Raw genomic sequence first — 11,844 nt, 5'->3', positions numbered from 1 at the left:
CCCCCCAATAAGGGCCTAGCAGAAAGGAACCTGTGTTCTTCTTCAAATATATCAATTTACCTCAGTATCTCCTGCCCATATTCAGCTTTCAATAAGCTTATGAGGCATAAGAAAAGGCAAGAAAATATTCCAAGTGACAAAGCAATCATCAGATCCAGACTCAGTATGACACAGATGTCGTGGCTATCAGAAATGAAATTTAGAAGAATTATGATTAACGTTAAAGATTTTAACGGGAAAAGTAGACAAATGCAAGACCAGATGGATAATTTCAAAGAGACAGAAACTGTAAGACTCAAATGGAAATGCTAGAAATTAAAAAAAACAAAAACAAAAAAAAAAAACCCACAGTAAAAAACACAACATGCTCAACAGCAGACTTGACACAGCCAAGGAATCAGGGAGCATGAATATCAAGTTTATTGATCAGGTCAACAAAAATTAAAAGAAAGACACGAAAGAGTGAAAAAAATGGAACACAGCACACAAGAACTGTGGGAAATATCCAACAGTATAACATACTTGTAATTGGAATCCCAGAAGGACAAAGGAAAAAAAAACAGGGCACAAGAATTATTTGAAGAAATAATAACTGAGAACTTTCCAAAATTAGTGACAGGCAACAAACCGCAGATACAAGAAGCTCAGAGAACATCAAACAGGATAAATATGAAAAAAATTAAAAAGTCACACCTAGGCAAAGAAAGACCTCCAAGACACCCAGAGGAAAAAAGACTGGTTAACTATAGAGGAACAAGGGTAAGAATTACAGCAGACTTATTAGAAACCATGCAAACAAGGCAATATGCTGAAAGAGGGCAATAATTCTCAACTCAGAATTCCATATTCCATGAAAGTGTCCTTCAAAAATGAAGAAAAAATAGGGCGGCCGGTTAGCTCAGTTGGTTAGAACGTGGTGCTCTTAACAACAAGGTTGCCAGTTCGATCCCCACATGGGCCACTCTGAGCTGCGCCCTCCACAGCTAGATTGGAACAACTACTTGACTTGTAGTTGGGTCCTGGAAAAACACTTAAAATAAATAAAAGTTTTTAAAAAATTGAAGAAAAATAAAATAAAGACTTTCTCAGACAAAAAATTTACTGTCAGCAGACCTGGCATAAAAGAAACGTTAAAGGAAAATTCTTCAGGCAGAAAGATTAAGGTGGGAACTTGGATTAGCATAAAGAAATGAAGAGAATTGGAAAAGGAATAAATGAAGGTAGAATAGTTTATCTTCAAAATGTGTGAAAAGCCCATTTCCCAGGTACCAGCCAAGGGCCAATCTTGCAAGCAGGCCTTCTAAAGACAGCAAACAGCCTCAGGCCTACTGTGACAATTCTTTTCCACATGACAGGGTATATACAGAGGGTGCCAAAAAAAAAACCATATACATATTTTAAGAAAGGAAAAAACTGTATTACAATTGTACTACTTAATATATATCAATAACAAAAGATGAATACAAGTCATATGTATACATTTTTTTGGCACCCCTGGTATGTTCAAAAACCTACAGCTAACATACCTAACGGTGAGAGATGGAAAGCTTTCCGAGATTGGAATAAATGAAGCATGTCCTCTCTCACCACTACAATTCTGATACAGAAGAAGAAAGAGTATTCATCTTACCTGATTTCAAGACTTACTACAAAGCTATACTAACCAAGACTTTGTGATAATAATAAAATGATAGACACATAGATTAATGCAACAGAATAGAGAGCTCAGAAATAGACCCACACAGCAAAGTCATATTTTTGACACAGGTACAAAAGCAATTCAATGGAGAAAGGATAGTCTTTTTACCAAATGATCCTGGAGCTAGTGGACATCCATATGTGGGAAAATGAACCTTGACACATGCCTCATTCGTGGCTGGCAAACGTGCCAAATGGTAGAACCACTTTGGAAGACAGTTTGACAGTTTCTTATAAAAACTCAGCAATCTCACTCCTAGGTACTTACCCAAATGAACGGAAAACTTATGTTCACAAAGAAACCTGCATGTTAATGTTTACTATAGCTTTATTCATAATCGCCAAGAACATGGAAGCAGCCAAGTTGTCCTTCAACAGGTGAATTGAACAAAGTGTGGTACATGCATACAATGGAATACTATTCAGTGAGGAAAGGAACAGGAACATAATATGGATAAAATCAAGTAAAAGAAGCCAAACCAAAACGACTACATATTATATGATTCCACTCAGATGACATTTTGGAAAAGGCAGGACTATAGTTAAAAATTCAGAAGTACATTATTCTGAGGCATTTCTAGGAAACAAACGTGACAGGAGATATATATCTGTATGCATATCTATCTATATTGATATCAATACATGTTTTATTAGTTTCAGGTGTACAAAACAATGTAATTGTTAGACATTCACACCCCTCACAAAGTGATAACCCTCTCCCACAATCTGCTACCCCTGGACATCGTATATACCTGTTACAATTCCACTGACTCTATTCCCTACGCTGTACTCCACATCCTGTGACCACATATATATTAAATTATAGTTGGCATTCATTATTATTCAGCTTCAGGCATACAGCACAGTAGTCAGGCATCTAGTCCGTCCATGAAGTGGTCTCCCTAATAAGACAAGCGTCCACTGGATAACCTACAAAATCTTTACATTATTGATTATATTCCCCAACTGTCTTTCATATCCCAGTGGCAATCTTGTGGTTACTGACTGTGCTTTCTAATCCCCTCACCTTCTCCCTCATCCCCACCCTCCTCCCATCTAGCAACCCTCAGTTTTTTCTCTATGTCTCTGAGACTGTTTCTGATTAGCTTGTTCATTTATTCTATTCTTTAGATTCCACATATAAGTGAGATCATATCAGGAGACATATATAATACACACACACACATTTTTTATTAGATTCAAGCTAACTGGTCGCCCTATTTTTTCTTCACTTTTGAAGGACACTTTCATGGAATATGGAATTCTGAGTTGAGAATTTTTTCCCCTCTTTCAGCATATTACTTGCCTTGTACAAAGCAACGAAATAAACATTTACACCCCTGACAAAGTGATAACCTCCCCAATCTACTAACCCTCTGACATCTTATATAGCTGTTACAATCCCTATGTTTTACTCCACATCCTGTGACTATACGTACCCATATATTTAGTTATAGCTGACACTCAATATTATTCTGCTTCAGCTTTAGGTGTATAGCACAGTGGTCAGGCAAGGATATATATTTTTAATAGAGATAGTTCTGACCAGGTCAACTTCGGTGGGAGTCCATGTAAGTTCACATCACCATCACCATATACCATCTCTTTTTAAATGAATGTATTTAATTTTAAAAATATGGTAATATATTCACATGGCTTAAAATTCAAAAAGCACATATAAAAGTTTATGCAGTGAAAAGTCTCCCTCCATCCGTCTGCCCCTGAGCATGTACAACCCCAAACTATCAGTGTCTTGAATATCCTTCAAGAAATATTTTCTGTATAAGCAAGAATGTATATATTATTGCCTCACTATCTATTTTACACAAATGGTAGCATATATGATACACACTGTTCTGTTTCTTGCTTTTTTTTTCACTTTGTACATCTTGGAGATCATGCAGTATCAGTGTGATATATACTACTGTACAATCGAGCCGTGACTGATACTTAGGATATTACCAACCTTTTGCTATTATAAGCAATACTCCAAGTAATATGCAAATATGTGTTGAATAAATTCCTGGAAGTGTTTGCTGGGTCAAACGATATGTGCATTTATAATTTTGATGGCTATTTCCAAGTCCCTCATTTTTACAATGTCAGGGATTTTTCACCTTTAATTTTTATCCTAGGAGAAAAGAAGGGAAGCTGAGAGTCTATCACCACACCATTTTCTGGAGGAATGTACAAGTCTAAGACGTACAAAATGAGCCTTCTATCCAGTGTCCCACACGTGCTTCCCAGGGTCCAGCTGCATTTTCCTGTAATGTTTCAGGCCACAAACTGGTTGTAAAGCCCATTTCAGTTATGTGCAAGGTGTTACTTCTAAAAACTTCACAATCAAAGACCAAAGGCTGGTGCCCCAAATTGCTGGTCACTGGCCCCCTACTTCACAGCACAATACTGGATATTTCCCTGCAACCACAGGAAGATTTTAAAACCTTGACCAAATAAAACACATCTACAAAGAATCCTTTATCCTTATTACAGTGCCCAAGTAAGTCTTTTTTGTTCTTCGGTAAAAACTATAAATCACATAAAGGTTATGAGAAAAGGCTGCAAATGTTTCTCTCACCTTTCAGGTAATGATGGATTCCCAATTAAGCATCTTTTTCTTGTCTACAAACCCTCGTATAGCCTAGTGCACTCCAGTTTTTGTGAGAAAGCTTGGGCAGGAGGTTGAGGAAACACAGGGGGGCTCCGTTGATCATAGTCACACAAATCAATGAGCAGTCAAGCCACTCATGAGAATATATCCAGAGCCACACTGCCTCCCTTTGGTTTCCTCCTAGAAAAACCATCATTCAGCTCCACACTCAGTAAAAGAGGTGGCACAATCATATTACTTAGTTTCAAGAACACACTACATTTAGAAATGGGTGTTTAACACGATTTGTCAAAGGAAAAGAGGTTACATTCATAATTATTATGTATTACTGTAGTAATGGCCCCCAATTTTTTGCATCTCTTTGTATCCACACCTTTGGATGGTTCCCTCCCACAATGACTCTGAGCTTAGCCACAGAAGCACTTCTAGGCTTTGGCTGATGGGACAATATCAAATGTGACACAAGCAGACACTCAAGAAGTGCTTGGGCACCGATGCCTGTTCTCACTCGCTACTCTTTATGTCTTGGAGACCACCATCTTAACAAGTTCAGACCAGCTAGCTGGAGGAGACCATTTGGAGTGGAGATGAGCCATCTTGGCGTGGGACGTAGGGCCTCCTAGACCAACCTAGCCTGCCAACCACCAGATGTGTGAGCAGGGCCATCTTAGATCTTCCAGCCACCCGCCCACCACCGCCCATCCCCCGCCAAATCTAACTGACACAGGCTACTTCAAAGTAAATATGTTTGGGGTCCAGTACATATGGAAAGGGGAAGAGCACACGAGTTTTCCTCCTGTGAAGTTTAGTCTGCACATAAATAGTTTCAAACAGAAAAACCTGCAGTACCTGTATGAGAATAAATAAATATGTAAGTATTGAAAAAATGCCTAAGTCTTCCCAGATTCTCACAAATGTGCTGTCTGCCATCACAGACGGCACACACCAAAAAAAAAAAACACAAAAAAAACCACACATAAAAAATATTTCCATTTAGTCACTGAAGCATCTTTATCATGATTTATTTAAACCAAAGTCTTATACTCAATAGTTCCATTTCTAACACTGAACAACTCAGGTTTCCAGGAATTACTTTTTCTCCCAGTTCTACTTTTTTCCCCATTTGACAGGGCTTGGTGAAAGCTGCAAGAGCTCCCTTAATGCAGCCTAAAAATCCTCAGATATATGAGACTAATTAAGCCTCCTTCTAAAAACATCCTGTAGGACCAGCTTCTTCCAGTATCACAGCAAGTCTTTCTAGCCACGTTAATGGTGGGTAGTAAAAATTGTCTAAGATCTACACATTTGGGTTAGAAACATTGCCTCTATTGTATCACAAAGTGGGGCACTGACAGGGAAATTACTTTCTTAAGCCACTTTTGTTTAGGCCTAGATGCTTTTCTGGATTAAACACACACACACACACACACACACACACACTGTGCTTCCCCGAAAATAACACCTATACAGACAATCAGCTCTAATACGTCTTTTGGAGCAAAAATTAATATAAGACCCGCTCTTATTTTACTATAAGTCCAGGTATAATATAGTACAATTAATATAATATAATGTAACATCGGGTCTTATATTAATTTTTGCTCCAAAAGACGTATTAGAGCTGATTGTCCGGCTAGGTCTTATTTTCGGGGTACCACAGTGTATATATACACACACGGTTTGGTTTAAGAAAAAGTGAAAAACACCTTCCAGCAGCTTCCCACTGCCCTTGGAATAAAACACAAGCTCCTTAATGAGGTCCCATAAGGCCCTGTCAATCTTCCCCTGCGTACCTCATCTTTCTTTCCCCAGGTCCTAGCCAAACCTCTATGGATCCTTACATCTCTTTCCCACCTCAGTGCCCTCACACGTGCTATTCCCTCTGCCTGCCAATCCATTCTCTGACTTGTACCTTGCTTTTATTCCTGCTCATCCTTCAGGCCCCAGGGCACCTTGCTGGTCTCCCTCAGAAGCATTCTACCTCTTAACTTGCTGTGTGACCTTAGACAAGTTACCTTTGTTTCACTTCTGAGACTCAAACCTCAGAGAGATATCCTACATTAAGCACTTAGCACAGTGCTCCGCACACAGGAAATAGTTAACACATCATCGGCTGCTGGTATTGTTATTCTTCCACACAGTAATCTCCATCACGGCTCTTATTACAATTAGCAATTATCTGTAGAGAAAAATACAAACACTCCATTGAATCCCACCTTACTACCTAATACCTTTCAGGCGATTTCCCCATGTACTGCATTTTTGGAAGGGCAGATAAAAATGAATGTTTACAGAGCAATTGTTACCTCAATTATTACCTCGAAGAAGTGGTTTGGCAGATGAATAAACTGAGGCACAGAGAAGTTAAGTAACTGGCCAAGATCAAGTGGTAGATTAGAATCCAAGCTGGCCTACCCCCATAGCCGAAGCTGGGTGCATGACACCAAAGGTTTCCCTAACTCATGATCGTTGTCAACTAAGAGTGCCAAGCCTCAGAGAAGATGGATCTTCACATTCACATACATCCCAAACAATTCCCAGGTATCTACTCTTCAGATCCTTGACCAGCCTGGTGTCCCAATCACCCCCTGTAGACCGCTTCAGAAGAACACTCTCTGACTGTGATGGTACTTTTCTTTATTCCTTTCCACTGGATGTTGTGATTGTAAGGGGATGAATATCTTTCACCTCTTATACCCCCTAGCAAATTGGAGGCACTCAATGCATGATTGCTGAATGAATCGATTAAAATGTTGGAGAATACATTATGGCACAAAGTTGGGGGTGGTGGAGTAGATTTTCATAACAATATTAAGGTTTGGCATAGTTAGGAACAAACTTGACATGAATGATGACAAAAGAGGCGTTTATCTTAACCATTTTACAATTGATAATGATTCCTATATCCAGCACCAGAGATTCCATGTGATGTACAAATGTGTTTTACGGCTGTAGGTAGACTTCACTACCTCTGGGGCCCTGCATCACCAACCATGTTCTGCTGTACCCCACAGCTGCATCTGAGCCACCCTTCAGGACAGGATGCCCTTGAAAAGTACTAGCCTCTCAATGGTTACTCACACTGTTCAGAAAAAGAAACAGCAAGCACAAATGATAAAGCAAATGGGAGCAAACTGTTAGTAATTGGTGACTTCGGGTAAAAGGAATACTGGAGTTCTTTGTACTACTCTTGCAACTTTTTTGTAATTATAATATTATATCAAAATAAGTTTTTAAAATTTAGAATAACAATTTTCCCAGGAGATTACAACACACAAGGTCTAGTGTCACGCTGGTACTATATTCTCCATGCTTGGATTTCCTTGCCTATCAGCCAATATCAAGGGACAAGGAACTCCTTGGGTAGCAGGGCTCAGCCATGGCTTTGGGGTTGTGGTAAGAGATTAAATTATTTACTGCTTGAAGAGTATTAATGAATGTACTATTAAGAGTTTCGCTATTGTCTGATGGTAAGAGTTTCTCTATTGTCTACAGAGAGACCTACAGGGAGGAGGCAAAAACAACCATTCCAGAAAACAGAAGATTCCAGAAAACAGAAAACTCAAAGCAGTAGTTACTTGGTCTGTAATGACCACTTGCTAGCACCCTTTTATTCGTTCACCACTTCTACCTACTCATTCTAGATCCTCCCCACCCCACAAACCAGAATGCTTCAGCTTTCCCAGCCACTGTAACTGGAACAGGTAGAAACTTGTAAACCATTCAAGTGTCCCACTAGTAGCCATTTCAGGAGAGTGCCAGAGGAGTGTCCCCCAACACCCACCCCTCATGTATCACATGAGGTAAGTAAAGGTTATAGTAAATTATCCCGATGAGAGATTTTCTTAATGGAAGCCAGCATCTGATCTCTACCTTCCTCCTTGTGTGTCAGCTCCATGAGGAGGTAGGTACATCACGTCCTATGATAATCTTCAACCTGTGTCCCTTCTCAAGGCTTGTAAGAGCCCTCTGTAACGCCATGTCTTCACAAACACCTGATGCTTCCTGCCTCCCCAACTTCCCCCCAGATACTTGCCTAGTTCTAGCCAGACCTCAAAGTAGTGGGCAAAAAGAAGAAATGGCTTTGTGTAGCTTAGGGGAGAAATGGGTTGCTGTGGCAGTGAAAACACAAGGGAGGGAAAGGACAAGCATTATCAAAGAAGAGGCCCATACTCAACCTGTGAGTCTTCCACATCCTTTGTTCTTTAACTATATGTCTCAACTCTGATGAGAGCTCTGAACAATCACCTGTCCTGCCCGAGAACCTTCTCTACAGGCCAGATGGTGGGTCAAGGCTGCTTCCAAGTCACTCCTGGCTCCCAGCTGATCACAAACACTTCAGGAAGGAGTTGGGAGCTTCACAGGCTCCTACTGGTGAGAAGGCCAAGACACAGCAAGGCAGCTCAGAAAACAGTGAGACACAAAGTGTGGGTTCTAGAACCCCTGAGTATTCCAGAATTGTCTGGACAACGGCACTGTTTCACAGCAACAAGATTGGGTTAAGAGCTCTTTTCTAGCAAACAAAACTATAGAAAAGCACAGTTGAAGAAAAGGTGGCAATGATGGTAGCTCACACTAACTGAGAAACACTTACCAAAACACCTCATGTAATCCCTTCACCCCCTTGAAGAGAGGTATTATCCTTCTACAGTTCAAATATTTAAGCTCAGAGCTCACTATAAATGAAAAAAAAAAAAAAAGATATGTTATAGAGATAGAATATTCCTCGGCTAAACAAAAAAGAAAAAAAACCCCATCTATTCCCAATTATCCGGAGAGTAATCATATGTTTTATGAGAACTACACTATTCAAAGTGTACAGAGGCTGGGATCCACATTCCCATTGTTTACAGTTGTCAAGAAAGTATTAAATTAAATAAAAACAATGCTTTGTTCGGGTCTACTCTTTTCTTACCCCCTCACCCCCACCCCCAGGCTGACAAGAAGTGGCTGCAGGGAAGGTATTTAAGAGAACTACTCTGGGAAAGTGGATTCTGGGTTGCTTAAAGTAAGCCAAGATGTTGTGCAACTAATCTGTACTTAAATTATTTTAGAGTTTAGAGAGAAGCAGACAGTTATCTTTATCAGACTGAATGCAGGGAACGAGGTCGTCTTTCCCTCCAGGCCACTGGAATCACCATCAACATGGTTTTGATTTCTTATACAGTCAGACGGTGGAAGATGGGGGGGGGGATGCTGGGATCGCCTCCTCAGCTTCACAGATAAACGGATCTCACTTGAAAAAAATCTCGTGTACATCTGAGGCCATGTATTTCCTTGCAACCCCGAAAGTCAGAGAAGCGCCCAAAAAAGTTTCTTGCCAAATGCCTAGGCGCTCCATATGTCCCAGGGCTACACAATGCTACCAACTTTTAAACATGCCTTCACATTACCACCATTATGGTCACTCACTCGAGATCACGCCCCCCTTCCCTTCTCCCAAATAATAAACGCAGGTTGCCCTGTGCAATTTAGAGACAGACTTCTCCGAAGCAGTGGCTCTGAAAAGAGAGAGAAAAAGATTGGAGGGAGTCTATACATATATTTTTTAATCGATTGCCCCACGGCGGAGCGAATAAAACCAACTTGATCGCTGGAGAAAAGTTAACTTTGCCAAGCACAGCGGTGGGAAATTTTCTCCAGAAGAGTCGCAAAGCCCTCTTGCTTTTCCCACCCCCCGGACCGCCCGGCACTCGGTGGTCGTGGCGGACCCGATCAGCAGCGCCAGAACAATGACGCGAGGGGGAGGGAAAGTTCGCCAGCCCGCGGGGCGCCCAGGCTCACCCAGGACCTCGCCGCTCCCCTCACCGCCTGCCCCCCCTCAGGGCTCACGGTTCTTCCCGCCCCCCAACATCGAAACAGCCAGGGCGCGCCCTCGCTCCCGGGAGCATCCGGCTCCAGGCGTCCCGCAGAGCAGGTCCTCCAGCCGCGGGTCTGACCCCGTGAGACCCGAGACCAGGCAGAGGACAGGGAGCGAGGGGGCGTCGGGAAGGGGCACCGGAGGGATCCGCCGCAACAGTTATGGCGCTCCACGCCTGCCTGAGTGTGGCTGCAGCCGAGCTCGGGCGCCCGCCCCCGCCCCCCGCGCCGACCACTGCCGGTCACTTTACATCAGCTCACACACGCTCTCGGCCCCCAGCCGCCTGGGACGCCGGAGCGACCTGGAGCGCCGCGAGGTTGGGCCGGGACGCTGCGCCCCTCACCGCCCGCTTCGGCTCCCTGAGGCAGCCCCTCCCGTGCCCACCCGGCGCGCCGCCCCCCAGCTCACTCGCATCGCGTCCGGCCTCAGTGGCGCCTACCTTCGTGCAGCCAGTCAAAGCTCCCTCCCAGCTCCACGCTCGGCCCGGCACTGTGCCGGGCGAGTCCGGTTGGAGTGGTAACCGCCCCCCGAACTGCTCGCTTTCTTCTCTCCCCTCCCTCGCACCTGCCCTCCAATCTCCTCCCCACCCCCGCCCCCCGCCCGATCTGCTGGGGCCGCCCCCTGCGCCTCAGCTCCCGCCCTCGGCCCTCGCCCTCCGGGCCCGTCAGGCCTCAGCGCCCGGCAAGCGGTTGGGCGGCGGCGGCACCGCGGCGGCTGAAGCGGCGCGGAGCACTATTGTATTCCTGACACTGTGGGCTCCCACGCTCCGCCTCTTCCCCTTCCTTCCTCCCCCTCCCGCATTCCCCCCACCACCACCACCACCGCTGGCCGCGCTCGCCCTACCCGACTGGCTCCCCGCCGACCGCCGAGCGCCCTTCTGGCGGGCTGGGAGCTGTTGCTACCGCCAGAGCGCCTCGAGGCTCCGCCCACCTCGTGCTCCCGCACCCGTCGCGCGGTGCTCCAGGTGGGTTTCTCTCTGCTCCTGCTGGGTGCGCTGCTGCCGCCAGGAGCCTTGGCCCCGCCGTGTGCCAGGGAGGACCACAGGAGGTGCCTTGGCTATATTCAAATACAAACTAAGCTTTTCACGGCCCCCTTTAACTCCAAAGTTCTATAAGTGGACCCTCATGTAGAGAAAACTCCTCGTCTGGCACTATTGATTTAAATCATTAGCGCTTGGATTACCCATAAAGATAAAGCCAAGGTGGCTATTCACAGAATACACTTATAAAGTTGCTTTATGATGTTGTGTAGTTTTTTGATGTGTCCACTTGGTTAGGTTAGAGCCCCGAGTTACTCAATCAAACATTAATCTAGGTGTTGGTGTGAAGATATTTTGATGTAATTAAAGCTCCTGATCAATTGATTTAAAGTAAGGGAGATTATCCTGGATAATCGGGGGGGGGGGTGATCATTCCTTTGTGTCTGTGTGCCCTACAGATTTTGGATTTGCTCAGCCAACCCCACAATTGTGTAAGCCAATATCTTCGAATGAATGAATGAACAAATTTTATAGACATAGATATAATGTCCTATTGGTCTGCTTCTCTGGTGGAATCCTGACTCATAACTGATGTTTAAGCAACAAAACCTTTTTGATTTACTTGTCTGGGTTTGGCTGTGTACCCTGTGCAATTACCATGAACACATTGTCATTTTCATTGACATGTCTAGGCTA

The 11,844-nt window shown here is 43.6% G+C and overlaps 1 protein-coding gene across 7 annotated transcripts in view; it reads right to left on the bottom strand.

The window, feature by feature from the left end:
- Positions 1-11,088, bottom strand: part of JADE3 (jade family PHD finger 3) — a 147,763-nt gene extending 136,675 nt beyond the window's left edge. For 2 of the 7 annotated variants that reach the window (XM_019716748.2, XM_074324010.1), the window contains exons 1-3: positions 10,609-10,739; positions 9,722-9,810; positions 8,904-8,985 (exon numbers count right to left, since the gene is read on the bottom strand). In XM_019716748.2, coding sequence (XP_019572307.2) covers positions 8,904-8,916 — 13 coding nt within the window. In that variant the 5' untranslated portion in view covers positions 8,917-8,985; positions 9,722-9,810; positions 10,609-10,739. Of the gene's footprint in view, positions 1-8,903; positions 8,986-9,721; positions 9,811-10,608; positions 10,740-11,012 lie in introns of those variants that run through there. The other 5 variants (XM_074324007.1, XM_074324008.1, XM_074324006.1 and 2 more) reach the window with 4 other exon arrangements.
- Positions 11,089-11,844: the final 756 nt, after the last annotated feature.

This window comes from Rhinolophus sinicus, chromosome X, assembly GCF_036562045.2.
Source record: "Rhinolophus sinicus isolate RSC01 chromosome X, ASM3656204v1, whole genome shotgun sequence".
NCBI classification, from domain to species: domain Eukaryota; kingdom Metazoa; phylum Chordata; class Mammalia; order Chiroptera; family Rhinolophidae; genus Rhinolophus; species Rhinolophus sinicus.
Note: the sequence above shows the minus strand (reverse complement) of the source record. Positions and strands in the feature narration are given on the sequence as shown.